Here is a 26,638-nt window from a genome sequence, read left to right as displayed (position 1 = left end):
ACTATGCGCATTTAACACTCGCTCGTATGGCGAGAAAATCGTCTTGGGGGGAACGTTGATGACGTCATAACAGCCGAATAGGTATGTAGAGTCACGTGACGTAATATCTTAATCAATATGTACACATCTTTTATAAACCCTGCAAAAATGATAGTATTTTAGAAAAATTAAACCGACTTCAATATTTATTGTCATTATATCTAAAATTCGGCTTGGTTTTGGTTTTGTCATCAGGCCATAAAACCTTCAAAAAAATTCCAGAAATAACGGGATATTTTAAAACAACTGTTCCCTACAGATTATCTACCTACTCTGATTTAAATCACACCACCGCGATGTTATTTTCAGGTACTGAGTTTGTGGATACTTTTAAGAACTTTAGCACATATGTGCTTGGAAGCTAAAATAGATTTAAAATTCAATATCACGTACAAGTCAAACTAAAGTCTTTCAAAAGCCTATGCTTTGTTATGACCTCATCCAATATTACATTATATATTTCAGAAAATCATCATTATATTATCAGATATCAAATATTTGAATTTTGTAGTTGAACTAGTATCGCCGCTCCTATTCGTACATTTTCCTTTTGGAGGTATCCAAACTAATATTATTTTATTACACTATTTATATTTACAACACGCCTATATTATCAAGATAATCATTCAATTCATAAATTAGATATTTATCGTTATTTCTAATAGCATTTCTCTTTATAAAAATAGGTGACATTTGTATAAGGTTCTGCCTTTGTCACAAGTAGATTCTGAGAAGAATACGTATTGTTTACGTCAAGCGACTTTCACGTGATACTCTCGTGCGATCTAAATATAAATACTGCTTTATTAACATTAATATGTACTTATTTTAGCATCGCTCTTTAGATGTTACGTTTTAAATAATATAAATGTATAACTGGGTCAGACAAATTTAATTTATACTAAATATTTCGGTTTAATATAAAATGTATATATGCATTAGACATGGCAACATACATGTTACTAGCATCGACGTTCTGTAAGGTATTATATATCGTTCAATGCCTGCATAAAACAGATAGTGTTTTCCCGTAACAAAACCACAGGAACATCAACATATAGGCTTTGAAAGAAAGTTAAATAAAATTAGAAGCACGCAAAATTAACAATTAAATTAAATGAATTAGACAAAGGTTAAGCTTTGCTGTGATTGAAATAATGCCTATCAAATGAGTGTATTATATGAAAATGGCTATCGGTTTTTGTTAAAGTTTGATAAATACAATTTTTGTTAAAGTTTACAGGAAGTATGCAGTTGCGCCACAAATTAGGTCAGTTGTCATACAATGTTTATAATATTTTAAATTATTCAAAGACGTAAGTAAAATTGGTTAATTGTTTTTTGACTTGTTCACCGTTTGTGTTAGATCTTAATAAAGTATGCTTACAAAACACTGGAAGCGACTTTCCCCTTTAGTCACTATTGATGAAAACATTTCAATGTTAAAATGGTCCTCGTCAACGAACGCGGCAGTCGCTTTATACATGATATACTGAATTAGGTAAGTACTAAATTCATGCGTTATTTAACGCATAAACTTGAAGACAATACTGCAATAAAATTCGCACTGAAAAAGTGTTCTTCGAATGAATTGGTTCAGCATATCGTAAACATGAGGAAAGATGCGTCATTTCATATAAATTTATTTTTAAACTTTATTTTTGGCGTGTCCGCTAACAGTTCATTGGCGCGACCTTAGGTTTTCATTAATGAAAAAGAATACATTTCTTACTTTATTTGTTGCAAGTTTGGATCTTGACATTAGTAGACTTGTAAAGTTGTCTTGCTTTTGACTGCTCCTCCACAAAGAGGGATTTCCTGTCACTATGTTATTTGCAAAGGTTAGGAACATAATACATGGAAAGTGACTGACAAAATTTTATATTTTTGTAAAATACACCATAATATTACGGAATAACGATTTAGTTAGTATCTTAAAGATAATTGCTATTATCATTTTTAGGGCATTCCCAAATTCTAAAAAATTCTGAACGGATCGTTCGTCTTACGTCATGCGTGAATTCCTACCGATGGCAATGTATTGGCAATACCCATTAATTTCAGTGACGCTAGTACAAGGAAGAGGGATTGACAGGAATTATTTTTGGTTATAATCATGCTAATTGATTTCCGTTACATTGAAAAACGAATAACAACGGTTCAAGTAAAAAAAAAACAACTATGTTGAACATTCAAATAAGGATGTGGAGCATACTTTTTGAACAAAAAATTTGACAATTGGAGTGTCGGAGTTTCTTGTCAGTTCTTCTTTTAAGAACTTATATTTAGCCTCAACATCGTATAACAAGGATAGCAATGCAGTTTATTAGTCTAATAATATTATACAGATCAGTTTTATTTTAAGCTTAGAACTTAGATTTATTTTCTAGAGTGATTCGCAAGCACAAATTACTTTTCTAATTGGATCAGAAACTGCGGAACAAGTTAAACCTTTTACAGTGAATCTCTGAACAAATTTGAGATGTCTTGAGATAAGTGTGAATAAAATATACTTGAATATTTGAAACACTTCCATTAAGTGGATATTTAAATTAAGAACAACCAATCTTAAGATAGGGTAAAGAATCTTAAGAATTTTGAAATGGGATAATGTCGATGAATGACTTCAAATCATTTTGTCCTTATCCGATTTAATAATTTTTCGCAATGATCTTTTATATTGTATGTTGCTGTAGTTATGTTCCTGGCCGTGTGTAACATAACTATAATTAAAAGAAAATTGTCACAAGCTATTTTGAGATTATTTACTTAGTATGTTGAATTTTGTTAAGAGTTACTACTTAACGGCTTACTCATAATGACTAAATAACTTTATAGGAAAGGGAACGAAACCCATAGGCGTTACAACCTGTAGTATTGGCCTCAGATTTCGTAATCAATTAATTTTTTACATCAATAACTACTGGGGTATTTTCTTTGCAACGAATAAGTATCAAAATACAGCGAGGTAATATGTCAACGTTAAAGGTACACTGTCGGGACCAAACTTTTTTAATTTATAACAATACTATATTTTATTTGCAGGTCATGGAAACGAAGAACATGATATACATAGTCTCAGAGTACGCGAGCAAGGGAGAAATCTTCGGTGAGTCATACTACATTTACATTGTAAACATTTCATTCAAATCTAATTTAGTTACTTGCGTAACGTTAGAAACTAAAAGGCATTAGATTCCTCATTTCAACAATATAGAAAAGGTCAAGAATAGGTAATATTTTTGGCCCCGAAGAGACAGACTGGTTTAAGTAGGACGGTTCTTTAGAGTCACATAGTCACCATCTATATCTCGCTTAATAGAACATTAAAATTTATTTATCTTAATTAATTATATATATAAAAAATAAATTCTTATATAAATTTAAATAATTTAAATGTTTAATTAAGAAACTTTACTTTACTTTCAAACACTGTATCTTAATGTTATTAAAACTATTTAATTATTTTTTTATTACACAAATAAACAGATATAAATTAACATTATTTCTTTCGTAACTAAATCGTAGACGAGATTGCTTTATAGAGTTCGTGACATCGTTAATTTAAATGAATAACGGCAAATTTCGATCTACCTCGCAATATTGTGGTAAAATGATAATATTAATGGCTTGTCCGGGGCAAAGCTACCCTCGTTATTACACCAGTCACGATATTGACTTGATATATGAAAAATAGCCGCCATTCCCGTGATTTATCCCACGAATCGGAGGTATTTTAGATTTTTGTGTTCTCTGCCAATTTTCAACACTAATTTAAAGTAACGATTTATGTTTTTAATTAAATACTTGGCCGATTGATATATATTTTTTCGAAAGTACTATTCTCTTATACCTATAAACCTGTGACGTAGTTATTTAATAACTTATAAAAAATAATATATATTTATTACATTTACCTACCCTCTTCACTTTTAAAGTAAATTAAACCGGTCACCTGAAAATTACTATTTTATTACTACGAACCCTGTAGCATAGAGATAGAGACTAAGAATCGGAAAGCTGTAATATATAGAAAAAAGAGATTTTTTTGTTACTATTTGATAAGCAAAAAACACGTATTCTACGATGATTCATAGTGAATTTAAAAATGTCTGAGCATCAAAGCCTTCACATTTTTTATTATATATTTTACTAGCGTGTAGGTTGAGCATGTACGCGTTGGTGTTTTTGAATATAAATAACTAATTACGACCCACAAATGTCCCTATATGTTGAAGGACTCAAAAGATGGGCGGTTTAACCTTTATGTTATCGGAATATGGAATACTTGGTGATATTTTCATATGGGTGTACCTAGGTACACTAATCACTGGTGATTTCCCACCTTTTTTGAGCAATACCCTAAAATTATTATGCCCTAATTTATATATATTTTACATATAATAATTTGTTATTGATGTAAAAAATGTAATTCTTCATTTAAGAAACTTATATGATAGGTTGTTAACAAAACACAGTAGGTAAGTAAATTTACAAAATATATAACGAAAGACTGAAATTCAATTTTTTTTAATAAATAGGTGTGGGCTTCATGTTAGGAAACACTGGTCTACCCCATTCATATTTATGGCCCAGAAATATTGGCTTTATCACTTGAATGTCATTTTGCAAATAAATAAACGAGACAAAACATTATTTAATTGAGGCGTAATTCGTGTTTAGTTATTATTAAGCTTTTCGCGAATCGGTTGTTGAACATGACAGCTGCCTATTTCGTTCCTCCGTATAAAATCCGTATAAAACACTTAGTTTTCTTTATATACGAGTAACAGGTTTTAGAGAATAATATGTGTGTATATACAAAAAAAAAAACTATATAAAACACTGCTTCTGTTTGCCGTTTATAAAACTATAACCATACTAGGTACAAGTAAATATATTCCCAAACTTACATAAAATTAAATGTCCTCGATTTTGACTAACATTTATTATTTGTAAACGGGACGGTCCATTGTCGACCCCTGTATGACGTAAGCAGTTTGGCAATGACGTCACTGGGAAGGGGGATCGGTAGCAATTTCGCGCACAGCTGACGTTACTGAAATTCGTCTATGGAAATTCATGAAAATTGACAATAATTCGGATGTAATTGTCGTTTGATACCTAGTATAGCAGATGTTTGTGACTATGGTTTAAAAGTAAATTTTATGTTAGATTAGAATTATGTGAAATGTGACTAAATTACTGAAACACACAACCTTTTTAGGTTTGGCCCGAAGATTTCTGTATCTGTTTCATGATCATTTGTTAATCTAATAAGCATGTGGGTGATTAGCCTTCTTTCGGCCGCACTCCGACTTTTTGGGTCTAAGGCAAGCCGGTTTCCTCACGATGTTTTCCTTCGCCGTTCGAGCGAATCTTAAACACAATTTAAATGGACTCCTAAGTGTTGGCCTAGTGGCTTCAGCGTTCGACTCTCATCCCTGAAGTTGTAGGTTCGATCCTCGGCTGTGAATTCTATGTGCGCATTTAACATTCGCTCAAACGGTGAACGAAAACATCGTGAGGAAACACATACACTTTTTTGTAATATTCTTGAGTTTTCTTCACTGTATGGGCTAGTGCTAATTGCGCATATAGAAAATCTGTGAATGCAAAGCCGAAGATCGAATGAACAACCTCAGGGTTAAGAGTTGCAAAATAGTTCTTCATTAACATGGATTTACAAAGTACTCGGAAGTTCTTAATAAAGTATTAAATTACGCGTGTAAGGTGTTAGCAACGGGAAGTGATTTGATTTTCCTGCTTTTAAAAATAGTTGGTCATTGTCAAAACATACGGAAACATACTGTTTTTAGTGATAAACAAACAATTTAATGACTCAATTAGTGGTTGGTGCTGAAGTTCACAATAATCGTATCGTTTTACTAAAACATAACTATTTATTTAAAATGCATAAATGTACAAAGGGCTAGCAAATAATACGTAAATTTAAGCGTAATAGATAAATTCTTGACCGAAGTTTGAAAGTTGAATTTGACCGATTTTTTTGTTTCTTTGAAAAAAAATGAGCAATATTCTGTATTTTTTAGGGGTATTTTTTAGAATTATCAATGTAATATAATTAATATTAGAACTATACACATTGTATTGATAAGTAAGGCGTTCGAGCTGTGAATACGAAAACACGAAGGAAGTTATTATTCCCTTATTTCTATTGATTGGTCTTGTATTACCCAAAGAATCAAATTAAACGATGTATTTTTTTTGATGGTAGGTAAGTGATATGAAGCCCCCGTAGACACTTGCCGATTGCCATAGGGCTCGCAAGTCCGTTGTCGGCCTTTTAAGAATTGGTTCAGGAATACTCCCATTGGCAGCTGGTTCCACATCTTGGTAGTACGTGGCATAAACTGCCTTAAAAACTCTCAATTGTGGAACGACGGAGATCGAAGATAATATTAGGCTGTTTTATTGGAAGTCATGCCAAACTAAATTTAATCATATGGGATCATTTTCCTGCAAATCGGAATCATTTGACATCATGATCATCCAGATCAAGCGTACACTTTGACATACAATAGAATAAAGGTCGAATATCGGTCGGTTTTAAGACGGTTTTTTTTATAATGCACAGCGTACCAAATTTACTTGTATACGTATAAAATTATATGATAACTTTGACGATGAAAATCCAAATGTTTACAATTAACGATTTTCGATTTTGCTACCTTCAGAAGTGAAAATGTGAAGTGAATTATTTGAGTATTTTCTTTATTATAGAAGTTGATAAGAAATTAAAATGAGGAAGTTGTTAGTAGTTCGGCTTATTAACTACATAAATCAATTAACGAAAATAATTACACCGTGTGTTTTTTTAGGATTTTAAGCTTGGTTTAAAATTCATGACCTTAATGGGGTGGTCCGTCTAAACGGTTGTAGCTTCTCATGGGGCGTCCTGAGTAAAAGTAAAAACTACTACGGCGGTGGCCCACTTGTTTGTATAAACGACGACACGATCTATCTTTCTGTTCGACGATTCGAAATTGAACATTTTGTCTTCAAAAGTAAAAGCCACAGACTACATTCAACTCGTAACTTACACTTGACAAAATTATTTACCTAGGTGGGGGCATACATGTGGGGACATGTGTGAAATGAGTGTATAAATATCTCAAAAACTACTGTACCGATTTCGATGAAACTTGAACTGTTCCCTAAGTTGGAATATAATAAACACTTTATATACATATATAAGAAAAAAGATAAAAAGTAGACAATATATGTAAAAGTTTCTTCCAGTATTTATTTATTAACACTTTGTTACATTACAATATAAAAAAGTGAACATAATTAAATCTAAAGTAGGGCAACTGGCGGCCTTATCGCTTTTGAGCTATCTCTTCGATCAACCACTGTGAGTAAAGAAAAAAAATCTATTAAATTACATAAGATAGGCAAGAAGTGCAAAAATACATGTTATACACAGTTATTAAGCCAAAACTAAATTGAAACAAAAAAACTAAAAAGATACATTAAAAATAGAAAGTAAAATTACACATAAATCATGATAATTTAACATAAATCTCGCGTCACTTACTAGTTAGTAAGAAAGTTAGGGATACGGTGTGGACAGGTAATGTTTGTACAGAAGAAATTTAAAGGAAGATAGAGAAGAAGCTAAGCGAATAGGGACGGGAAGTGAATTCCATAGCCTAACTGCAGAGACCTTTAAAGAATCGCCAAGAAAGGAGGAGTTATGAGATGGGATATCAATGGTATAGTTTTCGGAAGAGCCTAGCTATAGTTATGGGCTCCCAAAAATTTAAAATCATTTTTGAGTTAGGAAGGACTTTTAGGATGGAATATAGGAGATGAAAAAAATTACGATGATCTTTATATATCTCTTATATTCAACATTTATTTACACACTAATATCATAAATAGACATCATAAGTATCAGTTAATTCAACATTTTAATTTAAATTTATGTAAAAATTTTAAAAATATTTCTGATTACGTAAAGCGATATATTCTCTGTAGAATAGAATTTCTTATTCATAGCCCGAAATGACAGGTGGCCGGCGCAGGTGCACGACTGGATTATTCATAAAATGCAGGTGGAAGAAAATTAAACTTCACCAATTCACATTACTAAAGTCTGACATTAAACCGTTTTATACTTTTTAATTTAAGTCACGTTCTTTTTTAAGAGTTTTATTAATACCTAGGTAACACTGAAAATGATTAGAAAATGAAAAACGGCTTAATGTAGAAAGTTGCCAATACTTTTATTGTTTTTCGAAATCATCTCCGTTCCTCTCTACACATCGTCGCATTCGATGGATCCACTGAGAAAATCAGTGGGCCCGTTCATCCTTAGGGGTGGGTCTCTTCTATGGCATTTTCGTACGCTGTGACCGCCTCTTCATGACTCGAAAAGCGAATAACTCGAATTTTATCTTTAGTTCTAGGGAATAAATGAAAGTCGCAGGGAGTCTAGGTGAGGACTGTATGGCGAATGACTCATTATATCGACACCTGCCATAGTCAAATATTCAACAGTCCGCTTTGCGGAGTGCGCTGAAGCAATGTCGTGGTGAAGGAGGATCCTGCTTCGAGGACGCTGCTATCAATTTTTTTCCAATGCAAAAATAACAAACGGCAAACAGCAAACAGCGATTGTCATACCAGTCTGCAATAACTGTCCTTCCATCTTCTAGCACAACTGTCGCGAAATGACCTTTCCGACCAAAGAATGAGCAATAATCTTTTTTCCTTGACTTCTTCCTTTCTTTACCTTAGTTCGCCGATCCTCGAAGGGAAACACTCACTCAGCTGATTGTCTTTTGGTTTCGCTTTCGTATCAATATATCCAGCTTTCATCACCTGTGACGATGTCAAATACAGCATTTGAGTCACCGCCGTCGAACTTATCTAACATTTGGCGACACCAGTCCATGCGAAGGTTTCTGGTCGTCGGTTAAAGTATGGGGAATCCATCTGGTACAAAGCTTCCAGACGCCTGATTTTTCGTGTAATATTTTTTGTAACTTGACTCATACCAATGCCTAGGCTTGCTTGTATCTGCTGATAGGTCACTCCCTTATCTTCCTCTATCATGCGTCGCACAGCACTGAGATCTTTAGTAGTCGCTGTTAAAGGACGTCCTTTACGCGGATCATTGTTGAGATTGCTTCCACCTTCACGTCCACGCTTAAACTCGTTAAACTAATTGTAAATAGTGGCACGAGATGGGGCTTCATTAAGAAATGCTAATCGCATCGCAGTAATATCATAGGCAGCATTAGGTTACCAAAAAGTTCTAAAATTTAAATTCAAAAAGTTTTCATTAGCAATGTTTCTAAGTGTCCAATTCTAAACATTTTTATTGTATTATTTATTTTCTAGCACTATTTATATCATTAATATAGAATTCCCTAAAAAAAATTTAACAAGTCATACAATAATTCTACTAACTAAATAGTAGGAATAAACCTCCAAAGTGGTATAACATTACTAGCATTGGACTCAAAACACGATTCAGTTCAGATTTTATATAAAATATTTAAATGTATGGACCTGATTCTGCAGGAAATCTATTTTAAGAACGATTGAAATCTACATAAGCGAATAAGTCCTGAACTGGACTATTCAGCGCTTTATTGACCTGTCAATTGGCACCTATATGGCCTATTACGTTAATAGTTATCCCAAGATTATATATACATAATATCTGATATTAAAAGAAATCCGATACTACGAATATTTGTAATAATTTTGGATATAATTATGTAGTTGTTATTGTATATTACTTAATCAACGGGAATGCTAAAATAATATTAAAGATTAGATATCGTTCCGATCCAATTTTTATATTCATCTTATAAAGCAATTTTTGTTGGAAATGTATTAGGTTCGTGGCCTTTTATGGATTTACATATATCAGTATGAAAAAATATTGGAATTCTTTTTCTAAGCTTAACTTCAGTAATAAAAGAGCACGCATATTTCATGATAAGCTCGAGGTTATAATTGCCCTTGTAATCTATGTTTTATACTGATTTAGTGGAAGGGTTTTGTATGGTTTATATTTAACAGTATGTGTAAAATACTTTTGTTTAAAAATATTTCAATCAATTAAAAAATTTGTTAGTCACTCGTTCTTGTTATTCTTTCGTCTATATTAGAATAACTAAATTTCATATTTTTTTACTAATTACTATACATCAGATACAAATTATAATTAAAATAAAAAAAACAGATGTTTTATAATACACTGATAAAAGCACTAATTTAATTTCCTTCTGCATAAAGTATAGAGGGAAACAACAAATTTAAAAAGAGGTTTCATCACATTAACATGAAAGCGGTTTAAAACAAAAGAGAATTTTAAAATGTAAATCCTTTTGATAAATGAAGAGTCGGATAAATTTTTCATGTTTCATGCAGATGTCACAAAGTAGTTGAAATTCGACTGTAATTCATAAATGTTCTTAAAAATGCTTATTTTTTATCTCCGTGTCCCTTACATGAAACCGTACTATTAATTTAATAGAAATATGAATACAGTTTTGAACGTAGACCACGTCTTGTATTTCGCTCAACAATTGACACTTATAACTACAACTTTATGTTATTCCATATATTCTTAAAATATGTTGGAGATTACTGTATTTTTTTCTTAATATATTTTTAACAATTAATTATTTCTTTAGATTACATCGCGAGATATGGTCGAATGGCAGAGCAAGCGGCGAGAAGAAAGTTTTGGCAAATTCTGTCGGCAGTGGAATATTGTCACGAGAGGCGGATTGTACATAGAGACCTCAAAGTTAGTACTTAGTTTTCTTTATTCAGTTCTAGAACCCATCGTCATACAAATTATAAAAACAAGTGAATTAAAATATCTGCTGAAAATATTTCGTACAAATGCAGCTTTTCCAACGATATTAGTTGTTTAAATATTAATGCAATAGCTTCTAAACAAATTTATGCGTTTTTATTTGTAAAATGTACAGCATAGGTTCTTTTTCTGCGAATAGGTGTAAATCTTTAATTAGGTATAATACAGACACTGTTAAACATTAACATATCTGAAAATCCTATGTCTCACAAGCAAAGCTAGATATATCGAAAGTAATGCAAATTTAATTTAAGTATTATAGTATAGTTTCCGTAAGTAGGTAAAAAGATAGTTAGCTAGTATTTTTATTGTGTAATAAAGTCAAACTTTTTATACGAATACAAGTTGAAGTCGAAGTTGTGGAAGCACAAGTTTTCTTTTCTTGTCGTCACCCTCGCTGCAAATTGCATCTGGCAGTTGGAACTTTACGGATCTTAAATGTGTACAAAGCTATATTTAGACATATTGTATAAGATATAAAAATCAAGCCTTCTTAGAATAAAATCATTGATCTTTAAGGCTTTATACAAATATTGTGCTGGCTGTAATGCTGATATCATTCATCAGACAAGTGCAATAACCATTGAAAATTACAATTTCTAATTACACTTATAGAGCCTAATAACTCCATGGTATATTTATATTATGACAAGTGATTTTTAGTGAAACTGCTATCAACTGACCATATTTTAACCTAATAATTAAGGCCAATTTTTCAATACGGCTCCTGATATTGTAACATTCCGTAACCCTATCAAGTGGAGAAACAACGTTGGGAATTCAGAGCTCTTTGCTAAATGATTTGTATTTATTTTGGATTATATAAAAAACAAAAGAAGTAATGGTATACGGTATATGTTATATCATGAACTTTATTTGAACATTTTGGTTAGCACTAATATTGTTTAAAAAGACAGATGTAAGTAGCAGTTATGAATTGTATTTTGTGTGAATTTCTGTAAAATTGTACTAAGCATTTAAACATGCCGTTCAGTTGTATTCCCAATAATCCCAAGGAAAGTTTATACTATTTTTAAATTCTCGGATTAAAAGAGCGTTCATTCGTTTAGAATCAATGATACCACAGATTATACAGAAGACGTTACCATAGATATTATAATCTTCCCTTTTCCTCTTATCCACATTTACGCTTTATAAAACTTTTCGTTCAACAAACTTTTCTCATCTAGGCGGAGAATTTGCTTTTGGACGCAAACATGAACATAAAGATAGCAGATTTTGGGTTCAGTAACTACTACGCCCAGGGAGAACTACTTGCTACTTGGTGCGGTTCTCCGCCTTATGCCGCCCCAGAGGTCTTTGAAGGCAAGCGGTATACAGGACCGGAAATAGATATATGGGTAAGTTCTTTATACGTCATCATTCATATTTATTTCTACTTGATTTGAAAGTTGTGTATAGCCCTAATGTTTTGATAGTAAGTTTTTTACCTTTAGTAGGAACACTTTTGAATCGATTTTTACGGATCTGAAGCAAGCTATCTGTCGGTAACCGATATTTAAATCTTGTAAGACCAAATAGCTGAATATGAATATATACATGTAAGACAAAGCCGGACCTTATCTGAAACTGAAACCTGAAAACAGCCCTTTATAATTTTTTATAAAAAAGTTTTGAATCATCAGTTCGCGGAATTAAGCTTTTTGCAGAAGTGCAAAATCCGTTTCAGAATAGTACTATCAAAAATGCTCGATTTTTCAGCAATTTATGACGTCCTGCTTACGTAAATGGCGCTTTGAATACTTTATATTAGTTCAGGGACATTTATCCGATGATATATTTGAATGAGTTTTATGAGATTTTACAAAAATATTTTCGTTGGAAATATTTCGTTATAAATAGAAGTCTTAATTGCATTCCTATGTAATAAAAAATCTTATTTAAATAGGCTATAGTTATAGAAGAAACCGGTTTGTCTTAGACTCAAAAAGTTGACGGCGTGTGTCAGGCACAGGAGGCTGATCAACTACTTGCCTATAAGATCGACAAATGATCATAAAAAAGATACATAAATCTGAGGCCCAGACCTAAAAGGGTTGTAGTGCCACTGATTTATTTTTAAATTAGTATTTTTATAAAATAAATATTATTAAAATATATTTTTTTAAAATTAAAAGCTACATCATGTAACTAAGATTAATTTTCATTAACATACATTAATTTCTTCTAAATAAAAATAAAAATATTTTGTTTCTGGTCGGTCTACAGATAATTAACAGCCTAACATTGCTTACTATTTTTTTCAGAGCCTCGGTGTAGTGCTATACGTGTTAGTATGCGGGGCACTGCCTTTCGACGGCTCCACACTACAATCGTTGAGAGACAGAGTGCTCTCGGGAAGATTTAGGATACCCTACTTCATGAGTGAAGGTAAGACTATGTTCTAAAATCTACAAAATAAATCTATAACCTTTTCCAACTTTTATGAAAAATTCATCAAAAACGTGCAGGCATATATAGGTTGACAATATTTCTTTCACTTCATTTAACTGTTAATATATTCACAGTATGTCGGCATTTACAGGCATCTTTATTCAATAAAATAAATTAATTATATAACTTGAACACTCGATACAAGTCACGTTAGTGTTATGCAACGTGCAATACTAAACTATATTTTACATTTCTTTTGGAGAATAATACTCGGTAGCTGCATTATACTATTTTAATACGTGTTTTGTTACTCTTTTTTTTTTAAATGAATAGTACAAAACATAGCATTTCTAAAGGGCACGATCCTTACGTTGTTAATTAAAACTATCGTCTACCATTTTTATTTTTATATGCACTGACTAGTTGACTTACAGATTGTAATGCAATTCTTTTTCATTTTACCTTTGACATTCAATTAGATCCTCTTCATTTAAAATTGTGTCGACTGCCAAATTTTAAAAATTTCGGATCTGCATCAGTCAGAGAAATCGTTTTATGAGTAGCATTAAGTTCATCATCGGACGGCAAGGCAAAATACGACAGCCTATCCGCATCACCTCGACGTCCGTCATTCCACAACTGAGCGTTTTTTTGAGTTTTTGCCGCGCACCACCACTATGCACCAACCAAATTCGACTTAAGGTGTTTCAAGCTCTTTACCAATTTAGGTATTCGCGAGCCCTCTGGCATTGAGTGTCCATGGGCGGTGGTATTTCTTAACATCAGGCGGGCCTCCTGCTCGACTGCCCCCTATTATATAATCATAATAGTTTTATTAATAATTGGACATTGAGGGACAAGAGACGCATATTACTTAATTTTTAATCAGCTTTTTAATTTTTAATCTGTGGGTTTATTGCATTAATTAAATTAACATAAATATGGTTTAAATTATTAACAATTATTATGTCATGAAATATTAGCGCTTTGGTTTACGGTCAAGGATAAAATCCCGAGTAAGAATCAAGTTTGGCAATGTTTGCCTATTATAATATTTTCATAACTGTTTTTACATAACTTCACTCTAAAAAATTAAAAACATTTTATATCAAGGATACTTTATAAATCCTTATAACCAACGTGCAACAAACGTGTTGTTTTAAAAAATATGAAAATCGATTTATCACGAAAAACATATCCAGCCATTGCAAATGTGAACGTATTCACACACGTGAATAAACCTCATACATTGTGCAGTTGTGCGTGGAACAGCAGGCCTGAAAGAAGATCCTACATATTCCCTTCTATCCTCTTTGGAGATACGCAGTGGGCTTTCATAGTCCAGTTTAATATTAATCAGAAGTGAATAACACTAATACTAAAAACGTGTTGGATATGACGTGAGTCATACTTAGCTAATCTTGATTCTGAATCTTCTGAATCATAGGTAACCATTGAATCAAATCCATCAAAATAATGTTAATTAAGAATACCTGTACATTATACATATTTTATTATAGCTGTCAATATGTGGAAATTAAAATAATGTTTACACATTATATCATTAAATCAACCTTATTTAAAACAGTAAACAGGAACTATTTGGACATTATTGATAATGTTTAATAGTTTATTTACACAAATGAATTCAAAACAAATAATTATTTGATTAATTTGTAATGTCTTTTAAATAAATTAATTATAATGTATTTAAAATTATCTAAAATATTTGTACTTACGTTTTTTGTGGTAATTTTTGAGTGTAGTTAAAGTATGTGTTAATTTTTGTGATGAGTTTTCTTCTTCTTTATTTGACGTCATAGTAAAAGTCATATTTCGTGTATGCTTATATAACATTTATAATTTATGAATATTACATGACAAAATATAATGTTTCTGGATCTCGAAGCTAGCTAGCTTTAAGTATTTATACTCATTATCAAAAAAAAAACTATTTTTAAAGAAACAACCCGGACCAGGTCATCTCGACCTTGAAACCATCAGCTTAAAACCAGTCTTGATGCAGTCGGTTTCCAACAAAAAAAATTGACATGCAATGCATACAGGCACTGGCAGTCACTTATATCACACCTTGCAACGGGCGTTTAAAACAAAAACAAACAATCGGAGGCTGGACTAATAAATAAAAAATAAGTTATTTAAATCATATCAATCAAGAGCAGTGTTGGCCTAGAGGTTTTAGCGTACGACTGACGCTTGAGGTCGTAGGTTCGAACCCCGACTGTACACCAATTAGCTTTGTGTCTATGTTCGCCTCTCACTCCTACGGTCGACAAAAGTCAACGGTGTGTGTCAGGCAAAGAAGGTTCATCATCGACATGACATCGACAGAAAACAAATTATGATGAGAACAGGCCAGATCATGGTTGTAGCACAATTAACTTTCATGAGTGTTACAACAAGTTCATAAAAAACATATAAAACTCTGATATTTTATGTTTGCTGTACTTGTAGGTTTTAAAATCTATTTAAAATCCAAAGGTTGTGCAACGGCTGTGAAAGATAAATTACTTTGCTATGGACTTTCCAAGCGAAGTGAATTCGGCTCTGATATTATTTTTGTTTGAAATTTGACTCTCAACTATTGCATTTACCGGTAGGTTAGTGCAATTGTTTCTGTAATTATATACGTAAATAAATACACGTAGTTATTTCCAAACCTTGAGTATAAGTTTCCCATGCCGAAAATGAAGTATGTTTAGTTATTGAAAAGTTTTCCCTACCTAGTTTAAATCACGTATTATACAACGTCCCGAAAGTAGATATACAATGCACTTTCGAATCCGCGATATTTTAGTATTAAAACAATTTTAAATTTAAATTCCGAATGTTACGGTCTAGTAAAACTAAATACGTAACTACTGACGAAATAACGTAGATAACTAGCACACGTTAATTATTATTTGTTATTAATTACTCAATAAACGGTGAATTGTGCAATTTCCTACTTTATAAAAGGCTGATTTCAACAATGAACAATTTTAATTGTAATAGCAGGGTTGAATATTGTAGCGGAGCCACAGATTACATACTTACGCTGCGTTTGGAATGAAAGTTTGACAGTTCTTTTTCTTCTCGGGACCCAGAGAAAGAATACGTAAAATTTTGCTAATGTCCCGCAACTGGAGAACTTTATATACAGTGCTACATAAATGCTTCATATAGTTTCGCTTAATTTTTCAAAGTGTCGTCCCTAAGGGAAACTGCATGATTGAACAGTGACGTCAGCAACTTTATCGATTTCGTACTTCCCACTTTTTCTCGTCAAACACTAATTTGACGTAGGAATGACTAAATTTCACCAACCTTTTTTGAGCAAAATCCTGATTGCAAACCCGTACACAGCAGTTACGTCTGCGCCCGCGTGGTCTGTTTGTATAATCAAAACTACTTTGAATTTCCTCGTTCAGTTATATCTACCTAAAAAGTAACAAACATCCATTCAAAAACAGCCGAACACAACCTGTATGAGTACAATAGGATACATATGTTGATAATTTAAATGATACTGATAAAACCTGTGAGAATCACGAAAATTATCGTTATTATTCCTTTGAAGAAATTCTTGTAAAACCTGTAAGAATAACGAAAATTATCGTTGTTTTAATACCATTATCTGATTGCTTGACGCAAATGATAGCAACAGATAACGGTTAATGTACAAAATAATATGGAAATTTTTGCTCATATTTGCGATATGTTAACGTGGATCTTATATAAATGATCGTTCAATAATATTAATTATAGGTACCTACTCCTTTCATGTCAGTGACTACTGAAGTCAGGACTTGCTCTATATAATTCAATTCTCATGTTTTCAGTATTATGTAATATATGGATTGTTGATTAGTATTAGTATGATTTGTTATATATGTGGGCTGTTAGGTTGTTTTCAATATTGTGTTTATCATTCCGGTATGGAAAGTATCAACTTTAATTAATTTGTTTAGAGGATTTCATATTACTTAAATATTCTAACGCATTCTGCGCATAAGTTTTGATATGATATTGAAGCATGTAGTTTATGATGTAATCGTATGTAATCAATGTAAGTAGTTTAATCAACATGATTCTATCATCAGCGTAATGGAAAAAGAATTGTTACTACAAGCGATTGACGTAGAACGTACGTAAAACATTAGAATTCAATATAGACACGTTTTGTTTAAACGTATTTAGATAAAATAATGGCAGGTTTTATACTATTGCATATGTATTATAGAGATTGTGAAATCCGTGCGAAGAGTTTTCTTTAATTAGATTACTTACCATATTTAGTTTTCGGATCGTCTTGTCAATAAATACGTAACACGTAAACTATAATAATTCAAAGGACTGTGATGTTTCTGGCGTGTTATACCTGGAATCATTAATCGTGCAAAACTTTTTATATCAATACAAGTTGTTACAATAACATTTAGGATGTCTCTTTTTGATTGATGTGACTTCGATGCTCACACCATACTCCTACTGTTAAGATATTGAAAAGCCATAAATCAATGTGAATGAATTAAAATATATAAATAAATGTGTTTAATACAAACTTTAGTACAGATATAAGTAATTTAAGTACGAGATAATTAAACTTAAATGCCGGCAACGCACTCGCGAGCACTCTGGCATTGAGTGTCCATGGGCGGCGGTATCACTTAACATCAGGTGAGCCTCCTGCCCGTTTGCTCCTGTTCTATTAAAAAAACTTGGTAGTACATTACATTTATAACGAAATTATATAATGACTCCAAATATTGCATTTGCGTGTTAATTCAATAAGCATATGAGCAACGGGCTTGAAATAATACCATTGACGCTCGTTCACATCGGAACTCTTTGACGCAAGAAATGTTAATTACTCTCATCACTCTATCTATACAATACTTTCGCAAAAATACGTTTGAAAAAATAACAATTGTCTGTGATTTGTTACTGACATTTGACATTTTTGATATTGTTGGGGTCAGGTTCAGAGACGCAGTTTATTTTTAATGTAGATTGGTTGGTTCTTATATATTATATATATTATTTAAGATTCATTTGCTAACACATAACAAGCATATACCAAAATACTCGAAAATTCTAAATGTAATGAGAGCTTTTTTCCCGTAAACATTGCATTTATTTATGATCCTATTTCTTATACAATAGATTATGGATTATGTTAGAATTGTTGAATAATACAGTCATCTTGAAAGTTGCGTACAAGTATTCTTTAGAACGTTGAGTTACAAAGAAAATATTTGTAAACTTAGCGAAACGCATAAAATTCTTTAAAAGTTATTCTTTGTAAGAGATATTTATTTCGACTTAGCTTATATTACTGTTATACTATTCTCTACAGGCGTTTAAAGAAAACAAAACATCTTAGAAGGTATTTAAGAGTATGTTCTGAAAATATTTAATATAGAAGTTATATAGCATATGTCGTTGTTTTACGACCAACTCCAACACGGTACTGATCAAAGCAACAAAATCGTTATTCTTATCGGTCAACAGCGGTCAAAAAAATGAAGAACGCATTATAGGTCAATATAATTATGGTACAAGGAATAAAAGAGGAGAAAGTCTTGTTTACTTTGCCCAACAAAATAACTTCAGCTTTATTAATAGTATTGTTAAAAAAGATACTAAACAAAATATGGACATGGCTTTCCTCCAAAAAGACTAAGACCCAGATAGACTACATACTGTCAAATAGAAAAAATAAATTTACTAATATTGAAGTGATATGTAATCTTAATTTAAAAAAAAAATTAAAATAGATGGAGCCAATTGGAGGAGGCCTATACTCAATAAGAGGTCCTTGAAAAAAATAGAAAATATATATATACATATATATTTTATGTGTGTGTTTATTTTGTAAATTTTCAAGGAATAAATGAGGCTCAATTATTATTATTATTATTATTATAGCATATGAAAAATTGCTACGTAGGTTGGTATTACTCTTTCTGGAAGTAAAGTAAGCCATCTTAATAGCTTACAATTTACAAAGCACGTATTCCTACGCAATAATTAAGGCAAATATCCTAATTTTCATAAAATTCTAACATTGATCATTTATTGCACGTAAATTATTAAAATAATGACACACTAAAATACATTATATAAATCTATATATAAAGGTGTCTATGACTCAATGCCCTTCAAATGCGAAGTTAAAGGAAAATAATTTAATTCGTGCATGTCATACATGGTATGACGTTTTCGCAAGAGTTGCCATCTTAAATTTTTGGCAACGCTGCCAAATAACACAATATTAAAGTAATGTAACAACAACGAAGGTTTCTACTGCCTTAATATAAACCCAAAAGAATGGAAGATAATTTAAATATTTTTTCTATCGAGTGGTGCTGCAGGGCCTTACGAGCAGCGATCGTGCAGTTTTAATTTCCAAGTAATTGTTGTGCATACTCACTTCTGTTCTTAATTTTTTATTGTTTTGTTCATTGACTTGTACAATGTTTTGACGCAATATATATTTTAAAGTTTTTTTGTTATACTACAAAATCTTAAAAGCCTGCGACAATAATTAATTTATTGGATACTTGGCACTCGATTTTGAGGGTTCACTCTTTAATATCAATTATTTAAGATATAAGTTCTAAGTCTTGAGTATATTTAAAGATTAAGAACTATGTAGGTATACATTTACATTGTAACATAATGTGCGTGCTAATACACATAATTCACTGTTATGTAACCTAATTGACGTAAACTGAATAAAGCTTCCACATTTTTCATAATTTATAAATATTTACCGCACTTTTAATCGCAGTGAACAAGAATAACACGAATTTACACTTCAATTAATAAAGATAAAGCAAGTATTATAGGCTAAAACATGACATTAAAAAACGTTATGGAGTAATTAATTATTAATTTATTGAGAAAAATAAAAAATATTTAACAGGTAAAAGTTTTGTCGTTTTTTTAACAAACATTGTACGTCATAAGGACTGATGCGACGCCATTTTGCCTAGAGTGATTTAATAACGAAAAGCCATCTTAATTATATTAACCATAATAATTTAAAAACTGATATTGGTCTTAAACTCTTCTCAAAGTCTATTCGACAAGTTAAAAGTAAATTAAGCCCTTAAGGCTTGTATAAATGTTGGTGTGATTTTTCCGAATTCCAAAAATGTAATTATGGTTTGTTGTTCGCCATTATTTCCTAGAAAATAGCTTTGTGTTAATGTTTCTCTTTACTATTCTGTTTTTAGTTATAAATAAAACTAACTTAAAAATACATACAATATACTATATATAATTAATTAATAGGTAATAAACAACTCAAAGTTTGAGTTCGTTACAGCAATCGTAAGAGAAGTATTTAGTAGTGTTCTTACTTATTTCTCTCTATCAAATTATGAAAATTGTGAAAGCGTCGCAATTACCACATCACATGAATATTGTAAGTACTTTAGAAATACTTAATCCTTAAGTTAAGGGTTTTGACAGCGGTCGTTTACACTTATCTGAAGCCATTTCAGCTCACTGTTAAACAGTCGGTGAACTTGAGCTGACTATCGTCACAGACTAGTATGCGTCAATATTTACTAAATCCTTAGTGCTTGCCAACGTAAAATTGCCACAAAGATCATAGAAATAATGTTATATGGCGTGTTTACATTTATGGATCGCTTGGCAAACGTCTAACAAGCGACGCGACGTACGTTGCAAAAGCCAAGTTCACGGCATCTAAGTTTTTATTCAGATCTCAAAATGGGTCAAAAGAGTGTTCTTTTGTTATATTTCATATTTATTTTTTAATTATATCTAATTTTAATATGACATCCCGATATGCCGTTTTCTGTGGATCATGGGGCATTTTGATTCTTTAAGTCCACATAGATTACTATAAATATTATAACGTATATAAATATCTTATTATTAAGTATATAAATATACATTGAACGCATAAATTTATGCAGTATATTATTTTAATTACAAATACGAATAATAAGACGAAACGTAGCTGGTTAAATTGCACCAAGTTCATGTACACCTGACTTTACACCCGCGCATTTTTAACACTATTGCGTCAATCGGGCAGCCTGCGTCTGAACTTATAAATAGCCTGAATTTGACCACTCATCGAATTTATTTGTAGGAAGTGAAAGAAGGAAAATAGCGGCATGTTTTGGTTTCTATTTCTGAGTTAGTAAGCGATACTGGACCCATATTTAACCTGTGCTATTAGTACTTCAGTTCAGATATCGCTATTCGAATTATTTATTCAGATTTCGATTTTGAATGAAGACTTAATTTACACATGTCCTGAGTATTTATTTCTATTAAGAAATGTGATTGTAGTAATATTTTATTTGTATACATCAAAGGGTAAAGTACAGGACATCGTTCAGAGTGGGAATTTAGAAACTTGTGTACAAAATCTTAGCTTTGTGTTTTTTTTCCCTTTCTTGGCCTGCACGGTTTGTGCGTCAGCCATTAGCTTTGTGTTAGGTTAGAGCAACATTTTTGAAAATAGAATAAATAATTTATTATTATTAAAGCTACTTAGAAATGTTTTGATTCCGGATTTGTGTTTAATGCTCGCTCTATTCCCTTTATTTTGTATAATCTGTTTCATAAACATAAAAGATAAGCGTATACAGACAGATTATATCCACAATAGCACCACAAACCATAAAGACTACTGCAGTAGTTACGTATTTAGATTTGAAAATAGAATTGATTAAAAGTGGTAGAAAACGCGGACGGAAACTCAATATTTATAATCGAATTCGCCGTTTGACTGTTTTGTAAGAATATTTATAGAAGGTTATTTTGGTTATGGAACTTATTTATTCCGGTCGAGCGTCTTTCAGCACATTAAGGCAATTAACTGTATTTTAGTTTTGTGTGACGCATGCGATTTTAATTATAGTTCTTACAATAAATATACGAAATTACTAACCTTAGAAGAGATGAAATAACAGCCATGTTGTGTTTTTTGTTTTTCATTAGGCCCATAATAGATATTTAGATAGTTATTTTTTAAAATCATATCTTAATTATTATATTTAAACGTTTCTCAATATATAAATATTATTATTATTTTTCCTATGAATTCCACATTTTATTAATTATTCAGACACACATTTTTTATATCTATTAAAGCTATTTCAATTTTATCTGTGAGGACTGGAAAAGTTAAGTTATTTTTAATGATTTCATTAGACGATGATTGTATGTTTTAAACAGACTATATTCATTCACTCACTGACTCACACATTTGCACTCACACACTCACTTATGCACTCAAGCGTGATAACAGTTAAAAATCAATAAATAAAATAAAAGACATAACTAAATTATATATATATATATAAATTAAATATTTTAAGGAATGTATAATTAAGTTTGTTATGAAAGAGCTGGAAACCCTGACATAGGTATTTTTTACTTAAAAGGGTTCCCAAATCTCACACATTGTAATGCATATGTACTTAAAATGAATAAACACATCTTTTTATTATTATTAAATAGGCATATGAAGACCATATATTTTTAAGGGAATGGATTTCCAAATATCATGTTGCATATACGGTATAACCAATTGCACTTGGAACCAGCTTCCGTCGAGACATTTCCGAACCCATTCGCCTTAGGGTACCTACCTCAAAATAAGAAAGTACTAATTCCTAGTAGATCGGCAACCCACTCGCGAGCCTTCTGTCAATGTGAATGTGTCTGTTTATCTATAAACAATTATACATAATTATTTACTTTGCCCTAAATATTTTGTCATTATAATACCTACACAGCATACATATATTTGGTTATGTTTAAGTGACAATTAGTGAACGTACGTCATAAAACGTTTTAGGTTTTTACACCTCCTGTTGTACTGGCAAAAACAAAAGATGTATCAGTTTGTTCGCATAGTTTTTAATGAGCCAATTAGTGTTGGAGAATCGTTATACAATTTTATACCATCGCCTCATTTAGAAGGACGTTTTATTGTACATTTGTACCAATTAATGATTTGAAGAAACGAATTGAATTCATATTACGTAAACAGAGAATAGACGAAAAGGTTTGCATGGCGTTATAAGAGCATGCCTTAGTTTAGTTTCGTGATGAGATTTGTTTTTTTTAATAGCCAAGTAGGTGAACAGCTCATGTCGGCTTTCTTTACTGTTTTCCTACACAGCGCGAGAACTAACGACCTCAAATATGAGAATCGCCAACTGAACGCTCCTCTTTTGCTAGATATGGCTACAGGCTATGTTATAACGGGTGCAACGATCGCACTTTGTATATATTTTCATATATTCCAGAAACGCGATTGATATGATTCCATAGTATGGAGAGCTATACTATAGAATCATATACATTAGTTAAAGAATGTTTTGTTCTTTGAATTTATTTGATTTCCAATATTCAGACAACTACACAACATAATACACAAAAGCGAAATGCGAATACACATTGAAACAAAAAATATAATTAACAGAAATAAAAAAAAACCAATAAAATTTATTTAAATTTTTACTGAGATACGCTTACAACGTAATTATAAAATAATGTATCTTATTCTCTTAATGCTCAATATAAATGTGTTCAGTATATATGAGAGTTAACAAAAGATACCAGATAAGATTTATATTCACAGTCAACACAAGAGTGCTAAAGACCAAACATACATACAAGCAAATTAAAAACAAATCAATGTTAAATGGCTGAAGTATAAAAGAAAAACCACACGCTATATTGGAAAAGCGTCAGTACTGACGTCAGCTTTTGTCTTATCGTCACTTGTCACCTTGTCTATGGCTCAAAGTATATCCGTGTTAAAATTGAATGACTATTAGTTTAGTCACGCGCATACTTTAGCCACAATGGACATTATTTTATATAATTGTCACATTGCTTTAAACCTCAAGATTTTATTTTATTTTTCCAAAAAAAAAAAAATCCTTTTAATATGTTTACTGGCTTCTGTATTTTTGTCCAACATATTTTTGTATTTGGAATATGTAATTTATTATAAACGAACATTGATCGATAGTATCGTTAGAAGAACCTAAGAATGCTACAATACAATACTAATTCAATATAAAAAGCTGTTGTGTATATACTCAAACTCAAATGGTGGAGAAATAAAGTTTCTGGTTCTATGGCATACTTTATTATAATGATACACATATAATCTGATAACTTAGAATGCACCTTCGGAAAATTTATATGAGCATAGATCAATATAATAAAAATATAATCGAGTTATATGCCACCCTTCAAAGGTGTGAATGCCAAAGCCTCCACCCATCCCTTTCGTGACCTTTTGGCGGGGTTAAGTTGACGTCCGAACCCGCGTCACTGTGACGTCATAGTCGTATTTTACGCTCGGCTTTGTTCATTTTTGGTTCGAAGGCTCTTTTAATTAGAACAATATCACGTAAAACCACTGAACCTGTAGTAATTTTTATAAGCCTGTTAAGGCTAGAGAATTAAGTAACGGGCTAAAAGTTGATGCTGTTTTACTCAAGTTTTAGTAAACTTATCTTATCTTACCATACAAAAAAGTCTTGCTGTATTAAGCATATTTTTTGGTCCTTCGTTTTTAGGAATATTGCGGACCTTACTTGCTTTCTCTATGTTACTATGTTATACTTGGATTATAAGTAAGCAGTGGAAAGCGAACGTCATTTTCGGCGAAAGATTAGTAATTCCTAAAAATATCATTCCAATTAGACCAAAAATACTTTAGCTCAGATCTTATTAATTAATTTATAATTAGGCACGTTATGACGCAAATCGCGCGTAATTATCATGAAAGGTATTTTCAGAAAGCTTAAATCATTAACTTATTTATTTACCGATAAATTGTACCGATAATATTCTAGTATAGCCTCAAAGAGTTTTACGTGTTTAATCAGAAAAATTACATCTGATAAAAACCAAAGATTAAATAATAGGCTTTGTAAATATATCCATTTGATTTAACTATATCGAATAAAAGATAAAAAATTGTATAAGTTTTTATCAAAAGATATTCTAAAATTATTATTAATAGAAAATTTTGACGTTGACGTGACGTTTCTTCATCTGTTTTTTAGATTTAGGTATTGTCAAATTTATTGGCATTTTTATTTAAGCTTAGTTAAATTATTTAAATTAAATAATGGGTGCTTCTGGTGCTTTCTGCGCTCAACGAATAAGTATCACAATACAGCGAAGAAATGTTGCCAGCATTAAAACTGCCACAGGGACGAAACTTTTTAAATTAGTTTTAATAATCTATTTATCAATTTCTAATTATTATTATTACACCTACATAAAGTTAACAATCCTATCTATATTTAACGTATATTAATCGTTTTACTGAAATAAAATATTTCTATTTCAGAATGTGAGTCACTCATTCGTAAGATGCTAGTACTGGAACCAATGAAGCGATACACTATTGAGCAGATAAAGAAACACAGATGGATGTCGACAGAACCGTATGTGGTTCCAACCATATCTGGAGATCCAATGAGGAGTCCGGCTCATGTGGCTCATAGCCATGAACCCAACGAGCAGGTGCTACGGCTTATGCAAAGCTTGGGTATCGATCCCATTAAAACTAAGGAGGTAAGTTTGTAAACATTGAAATGCACATATATACGTTATTTAAATAAAATATTTTATTGATAGATAATTTTAATCAATTATCCGTTTGCGTCAATTGGCGTGAACAAAAATAACAGGAAATTCGTGATCATTCCCTACAATTATAATAAATGAGATCAATTCTTTGTCTGTTGTTTTGGTAAGTAACAAGTAACCTACTGCGTCCTTTCAAGACCAAACTTCAATTTCCTATTGAAAGTAACACAGCAATCAAATATAGGATGTAGGCAAACTCCAGTCGCCCTGGAGTCACAGAAATGTTTCACCAACAGAGCCTTCGGTCGAACAGTTACGACCACCACGCGGCCATCTACCTGCTGCTCTTGGAGCGGCTAAGAGCCAGGGCCAGCCTCAGTGAGCGAAGGCCTACGCGCAGACCCTCCTCAGTCGCGGACCAGGCGCTGGCGAGGGACCTTCAGGATAGGCGGGAGCATCACAATAGGTAATATTTTTGGAATTGCTGATAAGAGAAAACTTAATTTAATTTTATGAATCTATCTAAATTATTGACTTTTTTATTTAGTATTATAACTAATAACAGTTTATACATAGAAAGCTGTTACTTAAATTTGACTCGATTGATGTTTATAAATGGATATTGTCAGTCTTCTGAATCTCTCGTCACATTAAATACATGTCCTTTTTTAAATTGTAACAAAAGAAAAGTTCTCCAAGTAGTGATATTATCTAATTTTT

The 26,638-nt window shown here is 31.6% G+C and overlaps 1 protein-coding gene across 4 annotated transcripts in view; it reads left to right on the top strand.

Moving 5' to 3' along the window:
• Window positions 1–26,638, top strand: part of LOC123720195 (serine/threonine-protein kinase SIK2-like) — a 48,972-nt gene that overhangs the window by 15,883 nt on the left and 6,451 nt on the right. For 2 of the 4 annotated variants that reach the window (XM_045676732.1, XM_045676740.1), the window contains exons 3-8: window positions 3,085–3,148; window positions 10,719–10,834; window positions 12,097–12,267; window positions 13,174–13,297; window positions 25,677–25,903; window positions 26,215–26,384. In XM_045676732.1, the coding sequence (XP_045532688.1) occupies window positions 3,085–3,148; window positions 10,719–10,834; window positions 12,097–12,267; window positions 13,174–13,297; window positions 25,677–25,903; window positions 26,215–26,384 (872 nt within the window). Of the gene's footprint in view, window positions 1–3,084; window positions 3,149–10,718; window positions 10,835–12,096; window positions 12,268–13,173; window positions 13,298–25,676; window positions 25,904–26,162; window positions 26,385–26,638 lie in introns of those variants that run through there. The other 2 variants (XM_045676755.1, XM_045676747.1) reach the window with 2 other exon arrangements.

The sequence above is a fragment of the Pieris brassicae genome, chromosome 1 (genome assembly GCF_905147105.1).
Source record: "Pieris brassicae chromosome 1, ilPieBrab1.1, whole genome shotgun sequence".
Classification (NCBI taxonomy): domain Eukaryota; kingdom Metazoa; phylum Arthropoda; class Insecta; order Lepidoptera; family Pieridae; genus Pieris; species Pieris brassicae.
Note: the sequence above shows the minus strand (reverse complement) of the source record. Positions and strands in the feature narration are given on the sequence as shown.